Source organism: Camarhynchus parvulus, unplaced genomic scaffold (assembly GCF_901933205.1).
Source record: "Camarhynchus parvulus unplaced genomic scaffold, STF_HiC, whole genome shotgun sequence".
In the NCBI taxonomy this organism is placed as follows: Eukaryota; Metazoa; Chordata; class Aves; order Passeriformes; family Thraupidae; genus Camarhynchus; species Camarhynchus parvulus.
Genome location: NW_022148270.1, coordinates 98,620 through 124,092, shown reverse-complemented (window position 1 = coordinate 124,092; position 25,473 = coordinate 98,620). Strand labels below are relative to the sequence as shown.

At 52.9% G+C, this 25,473-nt stretch overlaps 1 protein-coding gene across 1 annotated transcript in view; it reads right to left on the bottom strand.

Annotated features, from left to right (window-relative positions):
• Positions 1-25,238, bottom strand: part of CACNA1F (calcium voltage-gated channel subunit alpha1 F) — a 54,897-nt gene extending 29,659 nt beyond the window's left edge. The window contains exons 1-12 of the mRNA XM_030970115.1: positions 25,197-25,238; positions 20,772-20,881; positions 20,213-20,282; positions 16,794-16,933; positions 16,582-16,724; positions 15,301-15,453; positions 10,067-10,263; positions 8,145-8,248; positions 5,348-5,509; positions 5,188-5,306; positions 2,228-2,315; positions 749-775 (exon numbers count right to left, since the gene is read on the bottom strand). Coding sequence (XP_030825975.1) covers positions 749-775; positions 2,228-2,315; positions 5,188-5,306; positions 5,348-5,509; positions 8,145-8,248; positions 10,067-10,263; positions 15,301-15,453; positions 16,582-16,724; positions 16,794-16,933; positions 20,213-20,282; positions 20,772-20,881; positions 25,197-25,238 — 1,355 coding nt within the window. The remainder of the gene's footprint in view (positions 1-748; positions 776-2,227; positions 2,316-5,187; positions 5,307-5,347; positions 5,510-8,144; positions 8,249-10,066; positions 10,264-15,300; positions 15,454-16,581; positions 16,725-16,793; positions 16,934-20,212; positions 20,283-20,771; positions 20,882-25,196) is intronic.
• Between the last annotated feature and the right edge of the window lie 235 nt (positions 25,239-25,473).

The window sequence follows — 25,473 nt, the reverse complement described above, 5'->3', positions numbered from 1 at the left end:
CCTTGCCCTTAAACCAAATTTTGGTAAAAACCTTTCCCTCAAACCCATTTTTGGTTAAAACCCTTTTCCTTAAACCGATTTTTCAATAAAACCTTTCCCTTAAACCCAAATTTCAGTAAAAACCTTTCCAATAAACCCATATTTCCATAAAAACCTTTTCCTTAAACTCATATTTTTGTAAAATCCTTGCCCTTAAACCCAATTTTGGTAAAAATCCTTTCCCTTAAACCCAAATTTCCATAAAACCCCATTGTCTTAAACCCATTTTTCACTAAAAACCTTTCCAATAAATCCGTATTTCCATAAAAACCTTTTCCTTTAAACCTATTTTTGGGTAAAATCCTTTCCCTTAAACCCAAATTTCGGTAAAAACCTTTCCAATAAATCCGTTTTTTCCATAAAATCCTTTCCCTTAAACCCAAATTTTGGTTAAAACCTTTCCTTTAAACCCATTTTTCCATAAAAACCTTTCCCTTAAACCCAAATTTTGGTAAAATCCTTTCCAATAAATCCGTTTTTTCCATAAAAACCTTTCCTTTAAACCCATTTTTCAATAAAATCCTTTCCCTTAAACCCAAATTTTGGTTAAAACCTTTCAAATAAATCCATTTTTCCATAAAAACCTTTCCTTTAAACCCATTTTTCAATAAAATCCTTTCCCTTAATCCCATTTCAGGATGGATTTGGAGTTTTTGGGGTCCCCCCTCCCCATTTTCCCCACATTCCCCCCATTTTTCTCCCCACTCACCAAAATTTTGTCTTCGTGATTTTGCCCCTGAGGAGGAAAAAAAAACCCCATAAAACCCAGAAATTACCCCAAAATTTGGGGTTTTTGGGGGGATTCCCTCAGCCATGGGGGGATATCTTGGGGGGGGGGATTTATTGGGGTGCTGGGGTCGGTTTTGGGGTCTTGGGGGGATTATGGGGGTCCTTGGGGTATGGAGGGGTCTCGAGGGGGGTTTGGGGTGCTCTGGGTTCAGTTTTGGGGTCTCAGGGGGTTTTATGGGGGTGCTGGGGTCACATTTGGGGTCCTGGAAGGAATTTGGGGGGTCCATGGGGTATGGAGGGGTCTCAGGGGGGTTTGGGGTGCTCTGGGGGTCAATTTTGGGGTCTCAGGGGGTTTTGAGGGTCGGTTTTGGGGTCTCAGGGGGCTTTATTGGGGTGCTGGGGTCATATTTGATTTTTGGGGGGCTTAGGGGACCCCCGGTTGAGGGTCCTGGGGGTCTCTTTGGGGTGCTGGGGTCGGTTTTGGGGTCTCAGGGGGCTTTATTGGGGTGCTGGGGTCACATTTGGGGTCTTGGGGAGAATTTGGGGGGTCCTTGGGGTATGGAGGGGTCTCAGGGGGTTTGGGGTGCTCTGGTTCAGTTTTGGGGTCTCAGGGGGTTTTGAGGTCTCAGGGGGTTTTATTGGGCTTCTGGGGTCGGTTTTGGGGTCTTGGAGGGAATTTGGGGGGTCCATGGGGTATGGGGGGGGGTCTCAGGGGGTTTTGAGGGTCGGTTTTGGGGTCTCAGGGGGCTTTATTGGGGTGCTGGGGTCACATTTGATTTTGGGGGGCGTAGGGGACCCCCGGTTGAGGGTCCTGGGGGTCTCTTTGGGGTGTTTGGGTCAGTTTTGGGGTCTCAGGGGGCTTTATTGGGCCTCTGAGGTCGGTTTTGGGGTCCTGGAGGGAATTTGGGGGGTCCATGGGGTATGGTGGGGTCCCGGGGGTCTCTCAGGGGTCCCGGGGGGGTCCCGGTGGTTCCAGGGGTCTCTTGGGGGTCTCGGGGGTCTCTCAGGGGTCTCCTCAGGGTCTCTTGGGTTCTCAGGGGTCCCGTCTTCAGGGTCCCGTCGGGGGTCTCTTGGGTCTCTCAGGGGTCCCAGGGGTCTCTCAGGGGTCCCGGGGGTCTCTCGCGGCCCGGGTCTGGGGTCCCTCTCTTCCCGGGGTCCCGGGGGTCTCTTGGGTTCTTAGGTCTCTCGTGTCCTGGGGGTCTCTGGTTGTCCCAGGGGTCTCTCGGTGGTCCCGGGGGTCCCGGGGGTCTCTCGGGGGTTTGGGGGGGTCTCGGGGGTCTCTGGGTTGTCCCAGGGGTCTCTCAGGGGTCCCGGGGGTCTCTCGGGGGTTTGGGGGGGTCCCGGGGGTCTCTCGGGGATTTGGGGGGGTCTCGGGGGTCTCTGGGTTGTCCCAGGGGTCTCTCAGGGGTCCCGGGGGTCTCTCGGGGATTTGGGGGTCCCGGGGGTCCCGGGCTCTCACAGGCAGCGCTCGCAGGCCGTCGGCGGCGCCTCCTCCTCGCCCACGGTCTCGGTGTTGACCGAGGTGGTTTCGCTGCCCGGGAGGCTCGCTGGGAACGGGGGGGTACTGGTTAAACTGGGAGAACTGGGGGGGGACTGGTTAAACTGGGACAACTGGGGGGTACTGGTTAAACTGGGGGGGTACTGGTTACACTGGTTAAACTGGGGGGTACTGGTTAAACTGGGACAACTGGGAGAACTGGGAGAACTGGGGGTACTGGTTAAACTGGGGGGTACTGGTTAAACTGGGGGGGTACTGGTTAAACTGGGGGGTACTGGGAGAACTGGGGGGTACTGGGAGAACTGGGGGTACTGGTTAAACTGGGGGGTACTGGGAGAACTGGGGGGTACTGGGAGAACTGGGGGGTACTGGTTAAACTGGGGGGTACTGGGAGAACTGGGGGGTACTGGTTAAACTGGTTAAACTGGGGGGTACTGGTTAAACTGGGGGGGTACTGGTTAAACTGGGACAACTGGGGGGTACTGGTTAAACTGGGGGGGTACTGGTTACACTGGTTAAACTGGGGGGCTACTGGTTAAACTGGGGGGTACTGGTTAAACTGGGAGAACTGGGAGAACTGGGGGGTACTGGTTAAACTGGGAGAACTGGGGGGGTACTTGTTAAACTGGGGGGTACTGGTTAAACTGGAGGGTACTGGGGGGTACTGGTTAAACTGGGGGGTACTGGTTAAACTGGGAGAACTGGGGGGTACTGGTTAAACTGGGGGGACTGGGAGAACTGGGGGGTACTGGTTACACTGGTTAAACTGGTTAAACGGGGGGGCTACTGGTTAATCTGGAGGGTACTGGTTAAACTGGGGGTCTGGGGAATCCGGAAAGGGGGGGTTTGGGGGGGGCTGGGTTGAGGGGATTTGGGGGGCCTGGATTCAGAGAATTTGGGGTGCCCAGGTCTGGGACATTTTGGGGTACTCAGGTTCAGGGAATTTGGGGTACCCCGATTTGGGGATTTGGGGTGCCCCATCCTGGGTATTTTGGGGTACCCCGATCTGGGGATTTGGGGCGCCCCATCCTGGGTGATTTGGGGTACCCAGTCTGGGTGTTTTGGGGTGCCCCGATTTGAGGATTTGGGGTGCCCCATCCTGGGTGATTTGGGATACCCCAATTTGAGGATTTGGGATACCCAGATCTGGGTGTTTTGGGGTGCCCTGATTTGGGGATTTGGGATACCCCGATTTGGGGAATTTGGGGTGCCCAGGTTTGGGTTCAGGGATTCAGGGTGCCCATCCTGGGTGTTTTGGGGTGCCCACCCCGGGTATTTTGGGGTGCCCATCCTGGGTATTTTGGGGTGCCCACCCCGGGTGTTTTGGGGTGCCCATCCTGGGTGTTTTGGGGTGCCCCATCCTGGGTGTTTTGGGGTACCCCGATTTGGGTGATTTGGGGTGCCCATCCTGGGTGTTTTGGGGTGCCCCATCCTGGGTGTTTTGGGGTGCCCACCCCGGGTGTTTTGGGGTGCCCCGATTTGGGTGATTTGGGGTGCCCCACCCCGGGTATTTTGGGGTGCCCACCCCGGGTGTTTTGGGGTGCCCACCCCGGGTATTTTGGGGCGCCCATCCTGGGTGATTTGGGGTGCCCACCCCGGGTGTTTTGGGGTGCCCACCCCGGGTGTTTTGGGGTGCCCATCCAGGGTGATTTGGGGTGCCCACCCCGGGTGTTTTGGGGTGCCCATCCTGGGTGTTTTGGGGTGCCCATCCAGGGTGATTTGGGGTGCCCACCCCGGGTGTTTTGGGGTGCCCACCCCGGGTGTTTTGGGGTACCCCGATTTGGGGTGCCCCACCCCGGGTATTTTGGGGTGCCCATCCTGGGTGATTTGGGGTGCCCATCCTGGGTGTTTTGGGGTGCCCACCCCGGGTATTTTGGGGTGCCCATCCTGGGTATTTTGGGGTGCCCACCCCGGGTGTTTTGGGGTGCCCATCCTGGGTGTTTTGGGGTGCCCCATCCTGGGTGTTTTGGGGTACCCCGATTTGGGTGATTTGGGGTGCCCATCCTGGGTGTTTTGGGGTGCCCCATCCTGGGTGTTTTGGGGTGCCCACCCCGGGTGTTTTGGGGTGCCCCGATTTGGGTGATTTGGGGTGCCCCACCCCGGGTATTTTGGGGTGCCCACCCCGGGTGTTTTGGGGTGCCCATCCTGGGTGATTTGGGGTGCCCCATCCTGGGTGTTTTGGGGTGCCCCATCCTGGGTGTTTTGGGGTACCCCGATTTGGGTGATTTGGGGTGCCCATCCTGGGTGTTTTGGGGTGCCCCATCCTGGGTGTTTTGGGGTGCCCACCCCGGGTGTTTTGGGGTGCCCCGATTTGGGTGATTTGGGGTGCCCCACCCCGGGTATTTTGGGGTGCCCACCCCGGGTGTTTTGGGGTGCCCATCCTGGGTGATTTGGGGTGCCCCACCCCGGGTGATTTGGGGTGCCCACCCCGGGTATTTTGGGGTGCCCATCCTGGGTGATTTGGGGTGCCCACCCCGGGTGTTTTGGGGTGCCCACCCCGGGTGTTTTGGGGTGCCCCGATTTGGGTGATTTGGGGTGCCCCATCCTGGGTGTTGTGGGGTGCCCATCCTGGGTGATTTGGGGTGCCCCATCCTGGGTGATTTGGGGTGCCCATCCGGGGTGATTTGGGGTGCCCATCCTGGGTATTTTGGGGTGCCCCACCCCGGGTGATTTGGGGTGCCCATCCCGGGTGATTTGGGGAGCCCACCCCGGGTGTTTTGGGGTGCCCATCCTGGGTGATTTGGGGTGCCCATCCTGGGTGTTTTGGGGTGCCCCACCCCGGGTGTTTTGGGGCGCCCATCCTGGGTGATTTGGGGTGCCCATCCTGGGTGTTTTGGGGTGCCCCATCCTGGGTGTTTTGGGGTGCCCACCCCGGGTGATTTGGGGAGCCCACCCCGGGTGTTTTGGGGTGCCGGGGGTACCGTGGGTGTCCGTGGAGTGGCTCGCGTGGCGCAGCCACTTCAGCCTCGGTTTCCTCTTCCCCATCAGCTCCTCAGCGGTCAGACCTGGGGGGCGGCAGGGTCGCAGAGATTCGGGGGCGCTCAGGATTTCGGGGTTCACCCCTTCCCCCCCCGAGCCCACTCACGGTGCTTCTCGTGCTCTCCCTCCTCTTCCTCGCCCTCCAGCTCGGCCTGGGTGATCCAGTCCATGTAACCCCTGAGATCCTCCTCCAGCTGCTGCTTCTCCCGCAGCTTCTGGAAATCTCCGCGGGCTTTGGCCTTTTCTCGTTCCTTGGAGAATTCGCTGCGGAGGGGGGCGCGGGTGTGACCCCAAAAATGCCGAGGTGTGACCCCCAAAAATGCCGAGGTGTGACCCCAAAAATGCCGAGGTGTGACCCCCCAAAAATGCCGAGGTGTGACCCCAAAAATGCCGAGGTGTGACCCCCCCAAAAATGCCGAGGTGTGACACCCAAAAATGTCAAGGTGTGACCCCAAAAATGCCGAGGTGTGACCCCAAAAATGCCGAGGTGTGACCCCCAAAAATGCCGAGGTGTGACACCCAAAAATGCCGAGGTGTGACCCCAAAAATGCCAAGGTGTGACCCCAAAAATGCCGAGGTGTGACCCCAAAAATGCCGAGGTGTGACCCCCCAAAAAATGCCGAGGATACAGGTATGACACCCCAAAAAATGCCGAGGTGTGACCCCCCAAAATGCCAAGGTGTGACATCCCAAAAATCCCAAAAAATCCCAAAAATGCCAAGGTGTGACCCCAAAAATGCCGAGGATACAGGTATGACACCCCAAAAAATGCCGAGGTGTGACCCCCAAAAAATCCCCCCAAAATCCCAAAAAATAATAATTTTAAAAAATCCCAAAAAATGTCAAGGTGTGACCCCAAAAATGTCAAGATGTGACCCCCCCCAAAAAAATCCCAAAAAAATCCCCCCAAAATCCCCCCAAATCCCAAAAAATAATAATAAAAAAAATCCCAAAAATGCCAAGGTGTGACCCCCCAAAATGCCAAGGTGTGACCCCCCAAAAAATCCCAAAACAATCTCGCAAAAATCCCCCAAAATCCCAAAAAATAAAATAAAAACAAATCCCCAAAATGCCAAGGTGTGACCTCCAAAAAATCCCCCAAAAATTCCCCCCCACAAAAAAAAAAAGAAAACAAACTCAAAAAATCCCTAAAAATCCCAAAAAATCCCCAAAACGATCCCCCAAAACAATTCCCCAAAAATCCCCCCAAAAACCAAAAAATCCCAAAAAACCCAAAAAAACCCCAAAAATGCCAAGGTGTGACCCCCAAAAAATCCCAAAAAATAAAAAAAACCCAAACCCAAAAAATCCCCAAAAATCCCAAAAAACCCCAAAAATGCCAAGGTGTGACCCCCCAAAAAATCCCTAAAAATCCCCAAAAAATCCCCCAAAATCCCAAAAAATCCCCAAAACGCCAAGGTGTGGTCCCCCCAAAAATCCCCAAAACCCCAAAATGCCAAGGTGTGATCCCCCAAAAATCCCCAAAAATGCCAAGGTGTTACTCCCAAAAAATATCTAAAAATCTCCCCAAAAAAATCCCCCTACAAATCCCAAAAAATCCCCCAAAATCCCCCAAAAATCCCCAAAAAATCCCCAAAAAACCCCAAAAATCCCCAAAAAAATCCAAAAAAATCCCCAAAAAATCAAAAAAATCCCCAAAAATCCCCAAAAAATCCCCAAAATCCCCAAAAAATCCCCCAAAAATCCCAAAAAATCCCACAAAAATCCCCAAAAATCCAAAAAATCCCAAAAAATCCCAAAAAATCCCAAAAAAATCCCCAAAAAAATCCCAAAAAAATCCCAAAGAAACCCCCAAAAAATCCCCAAAAAAACCTGAAAAAATCCCCCTAAACATCCTCAAAAATCCCCCCAAAAATCCCCCTAAAAATCCCAAAAATCCCCAAAAAATCCCCAAAAATCCCCAAAAATCCCCAAAAAACCCCAAAAAATCCCCCAAAAAATCCAAAAAATCCCCAAAAACCCCCCAAAATCCCCAAAAACCCCAAAAATCCCAAAAATCCCCCAAAAATCCCCAAAAAATAAAAAAAAATCCCCAAAAATTCCAAAAAATCCCCAAAAAATCCAAAAAATCCCCAAAAAATCCCCCCAAAAATCCCCAAAAAATCCCCAAAAAATCCCCAAAAAACCCCAAAAATCCCCAAAAATCCCAAAAATCCCAAAAAATCCCCAAAAAATCCCCAAAAATCCCAAAGAAACCCCCAAAAAATCCCCCCCAAAAATCCCAAAAAATCCCCCAAAAATCCCCAAAAAATCCCCAAAAAATCCCCCAAAGAATCCCCCAAAAATCCAAAAAATCCCAAAAAATCCCCAAAAATCCAAAAAATCCCCAAAAATCCCAAAAATCCCCAAAAAATCCCCCAAAATCCCCAAAAATCCAAAAAATCCCCAAAAAATCCCCAAAAATCAAAAAAAAAATCCCCCAAAAATCCCCAAAAATCCCCCCAAAAAATCCCCAAAAATCACCAAAAATCCCGCAAAAAATCCCAAAAAAATCCCCAAAAAAATCCCCAAAAATCCCACAAAAATCCCCAAAAAATCCAAAAAATCCCCCAAAAATCCCCAAAAATCCCCAAAAATCCCCAAAAAATCCCCAAAAATCCCCAAAAAATCCCCCAAATCCCCAAAAAAATCCCCAAAAAATCCTCCAAAAATTCCCCCAAAAATCCCCCGAAAAATCCCCAAAAATCCCCCAAAAAATCCCCAAAAAATCAAAAAAAATCCCCAAAAAATCCCACAAAAATCCCAAAAAAATCCCCAAAAAAATCCCCAAAAAATCCAAAAAAATCCCCAAAAAATCCCAAAAAATCCCCAAAAAATCCCCCAAAAAATCCCCAAAAATCCCCCCAAATCCCCCAAATCCCAATTTCCGCCTCCTCACCCGCTGAGCACGCCCAGGACGAGGTTGAGGACGAAGAAGGAGCCGAAGATGACGAGGCTGACGAAGTAAATCCAGGGCAGCTCGTGGCCCATGGCGTCCTGCATCTGTTGGGGGCACATTTGGGGTGATGGGGGGAACCCCAAAAATCCAAAATCCCCGCTCGGGTCAGGGCAGGGACACCCAGCAGGGGAAATTCGGGGTCCTGGGTGATTTGGGGGGATCAGGGATGAGTGGGAGAATTTGGGGGGGGGGCTCAGGGAGGGGTTTTGAGGATTTTTTGGGGGGGGTCTCAGTGATTTGTGTGAGGATTTTGGGGGGCTCAGGGATTTGTGTGAGGATTTTGGGGGGCTCAGGGATTTGTGTGAGGACTTGGGGGGTTCAGGGATGAGTGGGAGAATTTTGGGGGGCTCAGGAAGGGGTCATGAGGATTTGGGGGGGCTCAGTGATTTGTGTGAGGATTTTGGGGGGCTCAGGAAGGGGTTATGAGGATTTTGGGGGGCTCAGGAAAGGGTCATGAGGATTTTGGGGGGCTCAGTGATTTGTGTGAGGATTCTGGGGGGGCTCAGTGGTTTGAGTGAGAATTTGGGGGATCAGGGATTTGTGTGAGGATTTTGGGGGGCTTAGGAAAGGGTTATGAGGATTTTGGGGGTCCCAATGATTTATATGAGAATTCTGGGGGTCTCACTGATTTATATGAGAATTTTGGGGGTCTCAGTGATTTGTGTGAGGATTTTGGGGGCTCAGGGAGGTGTTTTGAGGATCTTTTGGGACTTAGGAAGGGATTTTGAGGATTTGGGGGTCTCAATGATTTATGTGAGAATTTTGGGCGTTCTCAGTGATTTCTATGAGAATTTTTGAGGTCTCAGTGATTTGTGTGAAGATTTTTGGGGTTCTCAGTGATTTATGTGAGAATTTTGGGGTCTCACTGATTTCTATGAGAATTCTGGGGGTTCAGTGGGGGTTTGGGGGCTGATTTTTATGTGGAGGATTTGAGTGGGGTCTCACTGATTTCTTATTTATGAGAATTTTGGGGGTCTCAGTGATTTTGGGGGGTCTCCCCCAGTAGAGCACGTCGGTCCAGCCCTCCATGGTGATGCACTGGATTTTGGGGGGTCTCAGTGATTTATGTGAGGATTTTGGGGGGCTTAGGAAGGGGTTATGAGGATTTTTGGGGATCTCAGAAATGTGTGTAAGAATTTTGTGGGGCTCAGCAATTTGTGTGAGGATTTGGGGGGATCTCAGTGATTTTTGTGAAGATTTTTGGTGGCTCAAGAAGGGGTTATGAGGATTTTGGGGTGCTCAGTGATTTATATGAGGTTTTTGGGGGTCTCAGGGTCTCACCCAGTGAAGCACATCAGTCCAGCCCTCCATGGTGATGCACTGGAACACGGTGAGCTCAGGGAGGGTTTGTAAGGATTTTGGGGGTCCCAATGATTTATATGAGAATTTTTGGGGGTCCCAATGATTTATATGAGGATTTTGGGGGTCTCACTGATTTGTGTGAGGATTTTGGGGGCTCAGGGAGGTGTTTTGAGGATCTTTGGGGACTTAGGAAGGGATTTTGAGGATTTGGGGGTCTCAATGATTTATGTGAAGATTTTGGGGATTCTCAGTGATTTCTATGAGAATTTTTGGGGTCTCAATGATTTATATGAGGATTTTGGGGGTCTCACTGATTTCTATGAGAATTTTGGGGGTCTCAGTGATTTATGTGAGGATTTGGGGGTTCTCAGTGATTTCTATGAGAATTTTGGGGGTCTCAGTGATTTTGGGGGGTCTCCCCCAGTAGAGCACGTCGGTCCAGCCCTCCATGGTGATGCACTGGAACACGGTGAGCTCAGGGAGGGTTTGTAAGGATTTTGGGGGTCCCAATGATTTATATGAGAATTTTTGGGGTCTCAGGTGATTTTGGGGGGTCTCACCCAGTAGAGCACGTCGGTCCAGCCCTCCATGGTGATGCACTGGAACACGGTGAGCATGGCGAAGAAGAAGTTGTCGAAGTTGGTGATGCCGCCGTTGGGGCCCTCCCAGCGGCCGCGGCACTCGGTGTTGTTCTGCAGGCAGGCGCGCCCGTGGCCCGAGAACGCGCACGGCGACGGATCGTCCTCGGACTCCAGGTCTGGGGACAGCGACAGCGACCCTGGCCCCAGCTCCGCCCCGGGCGGGGTCCCCCGAGGGTCCCTAAAGCAGCTCCGGGACCTGCTGGGAGCTCCTGGCCCCTGGGGGCGATTCTGGCCCTGCTGGAAATTCCTGTTCCTGCTGAAATTCCTGTTGAAAATTCTATTCCTGCTGGAAATTCCTGTCCTTGATAAAATTCCTGTCCCTGCTGAAATTTCTGTCCTTGATAAAATTCGTGTTCTTGCTAAAATTCCTGTCCCTGCTGGAAATTCCTGTTCCTCCTGAAATTCCTGCTAAAAAATCCCATTCCTGCTGGAAATTCCTGCTAAAAAATCCCGTTCCTGCTAGAAATTCCTGCTAAAAAATCCGTTCCTGCTGGAAATTCCTGCTAAAAAATCCCGTTCCTGCTGGAATTTCCTGCTAAAAAATCCCGTTCCTGCTGGAAATTCCTGCTAAAAAATCCCGTTCCTGCTGGAATTTCCTGTTAAAAAATCTCATTCCTGCTGGAAATTCCTGCTAAAAAATCTCATTCCTGCTGGAAATTCCTGTTAAAAATCCGTTCCTGCTGGAAATTCCTGTTAAAAAATCCCGTTCCTGCTGGAAATTCCTGCTAAAAATTCCTGTCCCTGCTGAAATTCGTGTTCTTAATAAAAATTCCCGTCCTTGCTAAAATTCCTGTACCTGCTAAAATTCCTGTTGAAAATTCTATTCCAGCTGAAAATTCCTGCCCCTGCTGAAAATTCCTGTCCTTGCTAAAACTCGTGTTCTTGATAAAATTCCTGTCCCTTCTAAAATCCGTGTTCTTGATAAAATTCCTGCAGCTGCTGAAAATTCCTGTCCTTGCTAAAATTCCCGTTCCTGCTAAAATTCCTGTTAAAAATTCCTTTTCCTGCTGAAAATTCCTGTTGAAAATTCCTGTTGAAAATTCCTGTCCTTGCTGAAAATTCCTGTCCTTGCTAAAATTATTGTTCTTGCTAAAATTCCTGTCCCTGCTGGAAATTCCTGTTCCTGCTGAAATTCCTGCTAAAAAATCCCGTTCCTGCTGAAAATTCCTGTTGAAAACTCTGTCCCTGCTGAAAATTCCTGTTGAAAATTCCTGTCCTTGCTGAAATTCCTGTCCCTGCAGAAAATTCCTGTCCCTGCTAAAATTCCTGTTCTTGCTAAAATTCCTGTCCCTCCTAAAATTCCTGTTCTTGCTAAAATTCCTGTTGAAAATTCTATTCCCGTTGAAAATTCCCGTTGAAAATTCCTGTCCCTGCTGAAATTCCTGTCCTTGCTAAAATTTGTGTTTTTGATAAAATTCCTGCTCCTGCTGAAAATTCCTGTTAAAAATTATATTCCTGCTGAAAATTCCTGCTGAAAATTCTGTCCCTGATGAAATTTCCTGCTGAAAATTCCTGTCTTTGCTGAAATTCCTGTTCCTGCTGAAAATTCCTGCTGAAAATTCCTGTCCTTGCTGAAATTCGTGTTCTTAATAAAATTCCTGTCCCTGCTAAAGTTCTTGTCCTTGCTAAAATCCGTGTTCTTGAAAAAATTGGTGTTCATGCTAAAATTCCCATCCTTGCTAAAATTCCTGTCCTTGTTAAAAATCCCGTCCTTGCTAAAATTCGTGTTTTGATAAAATTCCTGTCCTTGCTAAAAATTCCTGCACCTGCTGAAAATTCCTGAGCCTGCTAAAATTTGTGTTCTTGCTCAAACTCGTGTTCTTGATAAAATTCCTGTCCCTTCTAAAATCCGTGTTCTTGATAAAATTCCTGCACCTGCTGAAAATTCCTGTCCTTGCTAAAATTCCCGTCCTTGCTACAATTATTGTCCTTGCTAAAATTCCCGTTCCTGCTGGAAATTCCTGTTAAAAATTCCTTTTCCTGCTGAAAATTCCTGTTGAAAATTCCTGTTGAAAATTCTGTCCCTGCTGAAAACTCCTGTTGAAAATTCCTGTCCTTGCTGAAAATTCCTGTCCTTGCTAAAATTTGTGTCCTTGATAAAATTCCTGTACCTGCTGAAAATTCCTGTTAAAAATTATATTCCTGCTGAAAATTCCTGTAGAAAATTCCTGTCCTTGCTAAAATTCGTGTTCTTGGTAAAATTCCTGTCCCTGCTGAAAGTTCCTGCTGAAAATTTGTCTTTGCTAAAATTCGTATTCTTGATAAAATTCCTTTTCCTGCTGAAAATTCCTGTCCCTGCTGAAATTCCTGTCCTTGCTAAAATTCGTGTTTTTGATAAAATTCCTGCTCCTGCTGAAAATTCCTGTCCCTGCTGAAATTCATGTTCTTAATAAAATTCCTGTTCTTGCTGAAATTCCCGTCCTTGATAAAATTCCTATTCCTGTTGAAAATTCCTGTCCCTCCTAAAATTCCTGTTCTTGCTAAAATTCCTGTTGAAAATTCTATTCCCGCTGAAAATTCCCGTTGAAAATTCCTGTTCTTGCTAAAATTCCTGTCCTTGCTAAAATTCGTGGTTTTGATAAAATTCCTGCTCCTGCTGAAAATTCCTGTTGAAAATTCCGGTCCCTGCTAAAATTCCTGTTAAAAATTCCTTTTCCCGCTGAAAATTCCTGCTGAAAGTTCCTGCTGAAAATTCTGTCCCTGATGAAATTTCCTGCTGAAAATTCCTGCCTTTGCTAAAATTGGTGTTCTTGATAAAATTCCCGGTTCTTGATAATATTCCTGTCCCTGCTGGAAATTCCTGTTAAAAATTCCTTTTCCTGCTGAAAATTCCTGTTGAAAATTCTGTCCCTGCTGAAAATTCCTGTTGAAAATTCCTGTCCTTGCTGAAATTCGTGTTCTTAATAAAATTTGCATTCTTGCTCATGTCCTTGCTAAAATTCGTATTCTTGATAAAATTCCTTTTCCTGCTGAAAATTCCTGTCCCTGCTGAAATTCGTGTTCTTAATAAAATTCCTGTTCTTGCTGAAATTCCCGTCCTTGATAAAATTCCTATTCCTGTTGAAAATTCCTGTCCCTCCTAAAATTCCTGTTCTTGCTAAAATTCCTGTTGAAAATTCTATTCCCGCTGAAAATTCCCGTTGAAAATTCCTGTTCTTGCTAAAATTCCTGTCCTTGCTAAAATTCGTGGTTTTGATAAAATTCCTGCTCCTGCTGAAAATTCCTGTTAAAAATTATATTCCTGCTGAAAATTCCTGCTGAAAATTCTGTCCCTGATGAAATTTCCTGCTGAAAATTCCTGTCTTTGCTGAAATTCCTGTTCCTGCTGAAAATTCCTGCTGAAAATTCCTGTCCTTGCTGAAATTCGTGTTCTTAATAAAATTCCTGTCCCTGCTAAAGTTCTTGTCCTTGCTAAAATCCGTGTTCTTGAAAAAATTGGTGTTCATGCTAAAATTCCCATCCTTGCTAAAATTCCTGTCCTTGTTAAAAATCCCGTCCTTGCTAAAATTCGTGTTTTGATAAAATTCCTGTCCTTGCTAAAAATTCCTGCACCTGCTGAAAATTCCTGAGCCTGCTAAAATTTGTGTTCTTGCTCAAACTCGTGTTCTTGATAAAATTCCTGTCCCTTCTAAAATCCGTGTTCTTGATAAAATTCCTGCACCTGCTGAAAATTCCTGTCCTTGCTAAAATTCCCGTCCTTGCTACAATTATTGTCCTTGCTAAAATTCCCGTTCCTGCTGGAAATTCCTGTTAAAAATTCCTTTTCCTGCTGAAAATTCCTGTTGAAAATTCCTGTTGAAAATTCTGTCCCTGCTGAAAACTCCTGTTGAAAATTCCTGTCCTTGCTGAAAATTCCTGTCCTTGCTAAAATTTGTGTCCTTGATAAAATTCCTGTACCTGCTGAAAATTCCTGTTAAAAATTATATTCCTGCTGAAAATTCCTGTAGAAAATTCCTGTCCTTGCTAAAATTCGTGTTCTTGGTAAAATTCCTGTCCCTGCTGAAAGTTCCTGCTGAAAATTTCGGTCTTTGCTAAAATTCGTGTTCTTGATAAAATTCCTTTTCCTGCTGAAAATTCCTGTCCCTGCTGAAATTCCTGTCCTTGCTAAAATTCGTGTTTTTGATAAAATTCCTGCTCCTGCTGAAAATTCCTGTTGAAAATTCCTGTCCCTGCTAAAATTCCTGTGCTTTGATAAAATTCCAGTTCCTGTTGAAAATTCCTGTCCCTGCTAAAATTCCTGTTAAAAATTCCTTTTCCCGCTGAAAATTCCTGCTGAAAGTTCCTGCTGAAAATTCTGTCCCTGATGAAATTTCCTGCTGAAAATTCCTGCCTTTGCTAAAATTGGTGTTCTTGATAAAATTCCCGGTTCTTGATAAAATTCCTGTCCCTGCTGAAATTTCTGTCCTTGATAAAATTCCTGTCCTTGCTAAAATTCGTGTTCCTGATGAAAATTTCCTGTACCTGCTAAAATTCCTGTCCCTGCTGAAAATTCCTGTCCCTGGAGATGTTCTCAGGGGATTTGGGGGCATCTCAGTGTTCTGGGAACCCCAAAACCCCACTGGGGTGTCCTGGGGGTTCTCAGAGAATTTAGGGGGGCTCTCAATGTGTCAAGGAACCCCAAAACCTCACTGGGGTGACCTGGGGTGGCGCTCAAGGGATTTAGGGGGGTCTCAGTGTGTCAAGGAACCCCAAAACCCCTCTGGGGTATCCTGGGGGTTCTCAGGGGATCTGGGGGGTCTCAGTGTTCTAGGAACCCCAAAACCCCACTGGGGTGTCCTGGGGTGGTGCTCAAGGGATTTAGGGGGGTCTCAGTGTTTTAAGGAACCCCAAAACCCCACTGGGATATCCTGGAGGATCTTCAGGGGATTTAGGGGGTCTCAGTGTTCTGGGAACCCCAAAACCCCACTGGGGTGTCCTGGGGGGTTCTCAGGGGATTTAGGGGTCTCAGTGTTCTGGGAACCCCAAAACCCCACTGGGGTGTCCTGGGGGATCCTCAGCGCTCGCTGGGTGGGATCTCAGGATTTTTAGGGGAATCTCAGTCCGGGGATCCCGGCCCTGGAGCTGGAGCACCTGGGGATCACCGAGGGACCCCGGGGGTCCCTGACTCTGGGGGTGCCCCAGAACCGGGGGGGACCCCGCGGTGTGACACCCACCAGAGCCGATGAAGAAGCAGGTCTTGTGCATGCGGCCGATGAAGAGCTCGAGGCCGATGATGGCGTAGATGATGATGACGAAGAGCACGAGCAGCGCGATGTGCAGCAGCGGCACCATGGCCTTCATGATGGAGTTGAGCACGATGTGAAGGCCTGGTGGGACGCAGAGGGGGTCTAGGGAGGTGAGGGAGACCCCAAAACCCCCCAAATTTCCCTCAAGGTCTCACTGGGGACGCCGGAGATTTGGAGGGTTGGAGTGATGTGCTTTACTGGGTGAGACCCCCCCAAATCACTGAGACACCCAAAATCCTCACATAAATCAGTGAGACACCCAAAATCCTCATTACCCCTCCCTGAGCCTCCCAAAATCCTCATACAAATCAGCAAAATCCCCAAAATCCTCACAGAAATCACTGAGACCCCCAAAATCCTCACACAAATCAGTGAGACACCCAAAATCTGCATAACCCCTCCCTGAGACCCCCAAAATTCTCATAAAAATGATTGAGACCCCCCAAATCCTCACATAAATCAGTGAGAACCCCCAAAATCCTCACAGAAATCCCTGAGCACCCCCAAAATCCTCATAACCCCCAGAGGAGCACAGGGGGAGGGGCTGCAGGAAGGTGGAGGAGACCCCAAACCCCCCCAAATTCCCCCCAGTTTCTCACTGGGGACGCCGGAGATTTGGAGGGTTGGAGCGATGTGCTTTACTGGGTGAGAGCCCCCAAATCACTGAGACCCCCAAAATTCTCATTTAAATCAGTGAGACACCCAAAATCTTCATAACCCTTTCCCAAGCCCCCCAAAATTCTCATAGAAATCATTGAGACCCCGAAAATCCTCACACAAATCCCCGAGCCCCTCAAAATTCTCATAACACCTTCCTGAGCCCCCCAAAATTCTCACATAAATCAGTGAGACCCCCAAAATCCTCACGTAAATCAGTGAGACCCCCAAAATCCTCATAACCCCTCCCTGAGACCCCCAAAATTCTCATAAAAATGATTGAGACCCCCAAAATCCTCCAACACCCTGAGCCCCCCAAAATCCTCACACAAATCACTGAGCCCCCCAAAATTCTCACATAAATTAGTGAGACCCCCAAAATCCTCCCTGAGACCCCCAAAATTCTCATAAAAATGATTGAGACCCCCAAAATCCTCACACAAATCCCTGAGCACCCCCAAAATCCTCATAACCCCCAGAGGAGCACAGGGGGAGGGGCTGCAGGAAGGTGGAGGAGACCCCAAACCCCCCAAATTCCCCCCAATTTCTCACTGGGGACGCCGGAGACGAGGCGCAGCGGGCGCAGGACGCGGAAGGCGCGGAGCGCTTTGACGTCGAAGCCGCCCGGCTTGCCGCTCATGTGGTGGGCGTCTCCCGGCTTGTGGGACACCTGCTCCAGGATGACGCTGAACAGCCTGAGGGGACGCCAGGAGGTCACAGGGGGTCTGTGCCCACCCCCAAGGCGTCCCCAGAGAGCTCCCGACCCCACGATGACGATGACGAAGTCCAGAAGGTTCCACCCGTTGCGGATGTAGGCGCTGGGGTGGAGCACCAGCCCGTAGGCGATGATCTTCAGGAAGGTCTCCACGGTGAAGATGATGAGGAACACGTACTCCACCTGCTCCTGGGGGGGCACAATGGGTGGGGAGGGGTCAGCACGCCCTGATTCAGGGGGTTATGGGGTCACCCAGTGTCCCCTGCCCCTTTTGGGGTCACCCAGTGTCCCCTGCCCCTTTTGGGGACACCCTGACCCCTTCTCCAGGAGGACATTTCAGGACATTTCTGTCCCCTCATTGCTCCACCATGAGGATGATGAGGAACAGGAACTCCCCCTGCTCCTGGGGGGGCACAATGGGTGGGGAGGGGTCAGCACCCCCTGATTCAGGGGTTATGGGGTCACCCAGTGTCCCCTGCCCCTTTTGGGGTCACCCAGTGTCCCCTTTCCCTTTTGGGGACACCCTGACCCCTTTGCACTCCAGGACATCTCCATTCCCTCATTGCTCCACCATGAGGATGAGGAGGAACAGGAACTCCACCAGCACCTGGGGGGCCATGGTGGGGTCAGCACGCCCTGATTCAGGGGGTTACGGGGTCACCCAGTGTCCTCTGCCCCTTTTGGGGTCACCCAGTGTCCCCTTTCCCTTTTTGGGGACACCCTGACCCCTTTGCATTCCAGGACGTCTCCGTTCCCTCATTGCTCCACCATGAGGATGATGAGGAACAGGAACTCCCCCTGCTCCTGGGGGGCCATGGTGGGGAGGGGTCAGCACCCCCTGATTCAGGGGTTATGGGGTCACCCAGTGTCCCCTGCCCCTTTTGGGGACACCCTGACACCCTCACCCCTTCTCCAGGAGGACATTTCAGGACATCTCCATCCCCTCATTGCTCCACCATGAGGATGATGAGGAACAGGAACTCCACCTGCTCCTGGGGGGGCACAATGGGTGGGAGGGTCAGTGTCCCCTGATTCAGGGGTTATGGGGTCACCCAATGTCCCCTGCCCCTTTTGGGGTCACCCAGTGTCCCCTGCCCCTTTTGGGGACCTCCCTCTCCTGACATTCTGATCCCTTTTCCAGGAGAACATTTCAAGACATCTCTGTCCCCTCATTGTTCTCAGTGTCCCCTTCCTCTTTTGGGGTCACCCAGTGTCCCCTGCCCCTTTTGGGGTTACCCAATGTCCCCTGCCCCTTTTGGGGACACCCTGACCCCTTTGCACTCCAGGACATCTCCATTCCCTCATTGCTCCACCATGAGGATGATGAGGAACAGGAACTCCCCTGCTCCTGGGGGGGCACAATGGTGGGGAGGGGTCAGCACGCCCTGATTCAGGGGTTATGGGGTCACCCAGTGTCCCCTGCCCCTTTTGGGGTCACCCAGTGTCCCCTGCCCCTTTTGGGGGACCTCCCTCTCCTGACATTCTGACTCCTTTTCCAGGAGAACATTTCAGGACATCTCCGTCCCCTCATTGCTCAGTGTCCCCTTTTGGGGACACCTGGGGACCCTCACTGACCCCTCCACCCTGGGGACATTTGGGGTTCCCTCTCTCCAGCACCTCCCTTCTCCTGAGGGATATTTGTCCCGTTTTGGGGACAGGAGGCAGGGACCCCCTTGCATCCCCTTCCTTTTGGGGACAAGGACACTCGGGGACCCCCTCAGCCCCTCCCAATGTCCCCTTCCCCTTTTGGGGTCACCCAGTGTCCCCTGCCCCTTTTGGGGACCCCTGACACCCTGACCCCTTCTCCAGGAGGACATTTCCGGACACCTCTGTCCCCTCATTGCTCAGTGTCCCCTTCCCTTGGGGACAAGGGACAGGAACATTTTGGGACATCTGGGGACACCACCCCTTCCTTTGGGGGACACCAGATGAGACATTTGGGGTGTCCTGCCCCATTGTCCCCCCCCCTCGGGGTGACAAGGGACATTTGGTGCCCTCCAGCCCCCTCCCCGTGTCCCCTTTGTGGGTGACCGGGGCAGCTCAGCCGGGATTAGGGCGGCAAAGCGGATTGAGGCAGCGGCACAGGCGGGTGACACGGGGACACGGGACACGTGTGACACGGCACAGCGCCACCCCCGGGTGCCCACAGCCCCCGCCACCCCACGGTGCCACCCCTGGCACCTCCCTATGGTGTCACCCCCAGCCCAGGGTCCCCAAACCCCTGGTCACCTCCTCAAGGTGTCACCCCCGTGTCCCCATAGCTGCTGTCACCCCACGGTGCCACCCTCTGGGGTGTCACTCCCACCCCCGTGTCCCCATAGCTGCTGTCACCCCACGGTGCCACCCTCTGGGGTGTCACCCACACCCCCGTGTCCCCATTGCCCCTGCCACCCCACGGTGCCACCCTCTGGGGTGTCACCTCCACCTGTGGGTCCCCAAACTCTCTGCCACCTCCCCAGGGTGTCACCCCGCGGTGCCACCATCTGTCACCTCCCTATGGTGTCACCCCCACCCCAGGGTCCCCACAGCCGTTGTCACCTCCCCAGTGTGTCACCCCCTGTCACCCCCCTCTATGGTGTCACCCCCACCCCCGGGTCCCCACAGCCGCTGTCACCTCCCGAGGGTGTCACCCCCAGCCCATCGTCCCCCCTTTGGGGTCACCCCCCCCCCCCCCCCGCCGCACCTCAGTGTTAGCCCCCCGGCGGGCACCCCCCCCCGGTGGGTCTGGGGTCTCTCCCCGTGCCCAGGTGGGTCTGGGTGAAGCCCCCCGTGCCCAGGTGGGTCTGGGGGCTCTCCCCGTGCCCGGGTGGGTCTGGGGTCTCTCCCCGTTTCCAGGTGGGTCTGGGGGCTCTCCCCGTTCCCGGGTGGGTCTGGGGGTGCTCCCCATGCCCAAGTGGGTCTGGGGTCTCTCACCAGGTTGCAGTTGAAGTCCCCTGTGCCCAGGTGGGTCTGGGGTCTCTCCCCGTGCCCAGATGGGTCTGGGTGAAGCCCCTGTGCCCAGGTGGGTCTGGGGTCTCTCCCCATTCCCAGGTGGGTCTGGGTGAAGCCCCCTGTTCCCGGGTGGGTCTGGGGTCTCTCCCTGTGCCCGGGTGGGTCTGAGGTCTCTCCCCGTTCCCAGGTGGGTCTGGGGGCGCTCCCCATGCCCAAGTGGGTCTGGGGGCTCCCGTTCTCGGGTGGGTCTGGGTGAAGCCCCCCGTGCCCAGGTGGGTCTGGGGTCTCTCACCAGGTTGTGGTAGAAGCCCCCCGTGCCCAGGTGGGTCTGGGGTCTCTCCCCGTGCCCAGGTGGGTCTGGGGTCTCTCCCCAGGTTGTGGTAGAAGCCCCCCGTGCCCAGGTGGGTCTGTGTGAAGCCCCCTGTTCCCGGGTGGGTCTGGGGTCTCTCCCTGTTCCCAGGTGGGTCTGGGGTCTCTCCCCGTTCCCGGGTGGGTCTGGGTGAAGCCCCCCGTGCCCGGGTGGGTCTGGGGTCTCACCAGGTTGTGGTTGGAGGTGTTGGAGTCATCCTCGGGGAAGGGGATGTAGACCCCCGGCCCCCCACTTCCACTTTGGCCCGCTGGGCCAGGATAGGGCCAGAGTGGGGCGCCAGGGCCAAAGGCCCAAAACCCCCCCACCCCTCATCCCTGCACGATTGGCACCCCCCACTTCACTCAGGGAGACCCCAAACCCCCCAGACCCATTTCCACTCCACGAGCTGTGGCCCGCCCCCAGACCCCCCATAGCCCCCAGACCCCCAGACCCCCCTCACTTCCACTCCACGATGCTGATGGCCGCCCCCAGACCCCCCATAGCCCCCAGACCCCCCAAAGCCCCCAGACAGACCCAGACCCCCCCTCACTTCCACTCCACTGATGCCCCGCCCCCCCCCCAGCCCCCAAGCCCCCCAAAGCCCCCCAGCCCCCCCAAAGCCCCCAGCCCCCCAAAGCCCCCAGCCCCCCTCACTTCCACTCCACGATGCTGATGGCTGCCCCCAGCCCCCCCAAAGCCCCCAGAAGGCCGCCCCAGCCCCCCAAAGCCCCCAACCCCCCCCCTCACTTCCACTCCACGATGCTGATGGCCGCCCTGCGCACGGGGTTGTTGAGGCGCAGGCAGAAGAGGGCGCGGGGGGAGCGATGGACGCCCCCGGAGCCCCCCTGGGCCTTGTGCTTGGGGTGGGGGGGGCGGCGCTGCTGCCGCTGCCCCGGGGGGGTCCCCGCAGCCCCCCCGGAACCCCCCCAGCCCAGGGGCTGCCCCAGGGCCTCGGCCAAGGGGGACAAATCCTTGGGGGGCCCTGCGGGGGGGATGGATGCTCAGGGACCCCCCCAAATGTTTAGGGACCCCCCAAAGCTTTGGGGACCCCCCCAAAATCTTTATGGACCCCCCCAAATCTTTCTGAACCCCTCAAATTTTGACGGACACCCCCAAAGCTTTATGGACCCCCCCCAAAATCTTAATGGATCCCCCAAACTTTATGGACACCCCCAAAGCTTTATGGACACCCCCAAATGTTTATGGACCCCCCCAAAATCTCTATGGACCCCCCCAAAGCTTTATGGATCCCCCCAAAGCTTTATGGACCCCCCAGATGCTTATGGACCCCCCCCAAAATCTTTATGGACCCCCCCAAAGCTTTATGGCCCCCCACCCCAAAATCTTTATGGATCCCCCAGATGTTTATGGACCCCCCCAAATCTTTATGGACACCCCCAAAGCTTTATGGACACCCCCAAATGTTTATGGACCCCCCCAAATCTTTCTGAACCCCTCAAATCCTTATGGATACCCCCAAATGTTTATGGACCCCCCCAAATCTTTATGGACACCCCGAACTTTATGGACACCCCCAAATCTTTAGAGACCCCCCCAAAAATCTTTCTGAACCCCTCAAATCCTTATGGACCCCCCAAATCTTTATGGACCCCCCCAAATCTTTATGGACCCCCCCCAAACCTTCCAGTGGGGGTCAAAACCCTCGGGGACCCCCCCTAAAACTTCCTGGACTCCCCCAAATCTTTCAGGACACCCCCAAATCTTTCCGGACCCCCCCAAAACCCTCAGGGACCCCCCAAACTTTCCAGGACCCCCCAAAACCTTTCTGGACACCCCAAACCCCTCAAAGACCCCCCCCCAAAAACCCTCAGGGACCCCCCCAAACTTTCCAGGACCCCTCAAAACCCTCAGGGACCCCCCAAATGTTTCCAAATCCCCCAAATCTTTATGGACCCCCCCTTCAAATCTTCCAGGACACCCCCAAAACCCCCAGGGACCCCCCCAAAACCCTCAGGGACCCCCCCAAAACTCCCTCATTTTACCCAGGAGCCCCCCCAAACTCACCCTCTCCGTTCTCCTCTGACTCTGACATTTTGGGGGGGCTCCGGGAGGTTTTGGGGTACCCTGGGGGGGGGTCCAAAGGATTTTCAAGGGGATTTGTGGGGTCTGTTGGGATTTGGGGTCATCGGGGGGGGGATTCGGGGTGTTTGGGGGTGTTTGGGGGGGTTTGGGGGGGGTCTAGGGGTGTTTAGGGGGTCAGGGGGTGTTCGGGGGTATTTGGGGGGTATTTAGGAGGTTTCAGGGGGTATTTAGGGGGTCTCGGGGGGGTATTTAGTGGGTTCAGGGAGGGTCAGGGGGTTTTCAGGGGGTATTTAGCGGGGTCAGGGGGTATTTAGGGGGTTCAGGTGTATTTAGGGGGGTTCGAGGGGTTTGTGAGGGATATTTAGGGCGGTTCAGGGGGTGTTTGGGGGATTCAGGGTTGTTTAGGGTGTTCGGGGGTATTTAGGGGGGGCTTTAGGGGGTTCAGGGGGTATTTAGGGGCTCAGGGGGGTGTTCGGGGGTATTTAGGGGCTCCGGGGGGCATTTAGGGGTTCAGGGGGTATTTAGGGGGCTCAGGGGGGTGTTCGGGGGTATTTAGGGGTTCAGGGGGTTTTAGGGGTGTTCAGGGGTATTTAGGGGTGTTCGGGGGTATTTAGGGTGTTTCGGGGATATTTAGGGTTTTGGGGGTATTTAGGGGGTTCAGGGGGTATTTAGGGTGTTCAGGGGGTATTTAGGGGTGTTTGGGGGTATTCAGGGGATATTTAGGGGTGTTCAGGGGGTATTTAGGGTCTTTGGGGGGATTTAGGGGGCTCAAGGGGTGTGAGGGGCTCAGGGGGTCAGGGGGTTTAGGGGGCTCAGGGGGAGGGGATTCAGGGTGTTTATTTAGGGGGTTCGGGGGTATTCAGGGGTCTCGGGGGGTTCAGGGGGTATTTAGGGGTGTTCAGGGGTATTTAGGGTGTTTCAGGGGATATTTAGGGGTTTGGGGGTATTTAGGGGTCAGGGGGATTTAGGGGTTCAGGGGATTTAGGGGGGTCAGGGGCTCAGGGGGGGTTCGGGGTATTTAGGGGTGTTCAGGGGGTATTTAGGGTGTTCGGGGGTATTTAGGGGTGTTCAGGGGGTATTTAGGGGGTCAGGGGGGGGTGTTCAGGGGGGTATTTAGGAGGGGCTCAGGGGGTATTCAGGGTGTTCGGGGGTATTTAGGGGTTCAGGGGGTATTTAGGGGGTTCAGGGTTTTAGGGGTGTTCAGGGGGTATTTAGGGTGTTCAGGGGGTATTTAGGGGTGTCAGAGGGTTTTAGGGTGTTCGGGGGTATTTAGGGGGGCTCAGGGGGTATTTAGGGGGTTCAGGGGGTATTTAGGGGGGTTCAGGGGGTATTTAGGGGGCTCAGGGGGTATTTAGGGGTTCAGGGGGTATTTAGGGGGTTCAGGGGTATTTAGGGGGTTCAGGGGGGATTTAGGGGGCTCGGGGTATTTAGGGGGGCTCAGGGGGTATTTAGGGGGGTTCAGGGGGTATTTAGGGGTGTTCAGGGGGTATTTAGGGGTTCAGGGGGTATTGAGGGGGCTCAGGGGGGGTCAGAGGGTATTTAGGGGGTTCAGGGGGTATTTAGGGGGTTCAGGGGGTATTTAGGGGTGTCAGGGGGTATTTAGGGGTCAGGGGTTCAGGGGTTCTCAGGGGGTTTTTAGGGGGTTCAGGGGTATTTAGGGGGCTCAGGGCTGGGCACGGGGTCTCTCCCGGGCCTCCCAGGGGGTCTCCCCGCCTCCCCAGTGCCCGCTCCCGGGTCCGGCCGGGGATTAACGGGGATTAACGGGGAGGGGGAAGGGGCGGGGGGGGCAGCGCTGGACACGTGGGGGAGGGGAGGAGGGGGAGGGGACAGAGGGGACAGAGGGGACAGATCGTGGGGGGGGTTGGGGACAGGAGTGCGAAAACCGCCAATCACTTGTTTTTCACATTTTTAAACGCTTCATAGCAATAAAATGGTTATAAAAAATAGTAATGCAATTAGAGTACTAATAATTTGGACAATTTGAATTAGGACAATGAGAGACAATAAATACAAAGAGTTATGGACGGTCCGGGTACCTTTTTCTGGGCAAAATAAACCTATAAAAGAACTCACGTTAACAGAGGATTAACCCTTAATAACCTGTTGCATATTCTTACACTTCATACATGATGCATAAATTCTATTTAAATATAGAATTCTGTCTGGTGATCCTCAACTTCTTCCTCTGAATCCTGACAGCACCTTTGAGCAGGAAGTTAGTTTCCCCTGATAATGGAGCAATAAATTCTTTTTTTCTGAAAGATTCAGGTGTCCTGTGGCTGCTATCTCGCTGCGAGTCCTTTCTTTAAATAAAATACCTTGCATAGTGTAGTTTCTATTTGAACATTTTTCACAACCTAAAACTAGATTTAACACAGTATTTGATACAGCATTACTTTCTAACACAACACATACAACATTCATTTGAATATTTGCGAAAAGCCAGTCATAAAACACGCATTTTTCACACACGTCCTCCCCTCACACATTCCTCCCCTCACAGGTTCCATCCCCCCACCGCCCTCACGGCCTCCATCTCCCCACTCTGCTTTCCCTCACACCCCACAGGCGGCATTTCCCGCTCTCCCACCCCTCACGGGCACCGTTTTCCCCTCAGACACCTGCTGGGTGCCATTCCTTCCCCTCACATTCCCCACAGGCTTCATCCCCTCACGGCCCCGCCCGCCATTTTCCCGCCTTTTCCCGCCACACGCGGCCGCCTACAAATCCCGTCATGCATCGCCACCGAGGCCTACAACTCCCGTCATGCTCCACGGGTGTCACAGCGTCCCCGGACTGGCTCGCTTTCCCCCTCAGGCCCTGCAAGTGCCGCTTGCACAAAATCACAGTATTATTCAGGTCGGGAAAACCCTCAAAGCCATCGATTCCCATCGTTCCTCCCGCACTGCCAAGGCCACCGTAAACGTGTCCCCAGGTGCCACATCCTCCCCTCACACATTCCTCCCCTCAGCCGCCCCTCACAGGTTCCATTCCCCCACTGCCCTCATGGCCTCCATCTCCCCACTCCGCTTTCCCTCACACCCCACAGGCGGCATTTCCCGCTCTCCCACCCCTCACGGGCACCGTTTTTCCTTCAGACACCTGCGGGGTGCCATTCCTTCCCCTCACATTCCCCGCAGGCTTCATCCCCTCACGGCCCCCGCCCGCCATTTTCCCGCCTTTTCCCGCCACACGCCGCCGCCTACAACTCCCGTCATGCTCTGCCACTACCGCCTACAACTCCCGTCATGCCTCGCGGTTTCAGCACCGCTGCCTACAACTCCTGTCATGCTCTGCCACTGCCGCCTACAATTCCCGTCATGCTCCGCCACCGAGGCCTACAACTCCCATCATGCCCTGCCACTGAGCCTACAAGTCCCGTCATACTCCGCCTACAACTCCCGTC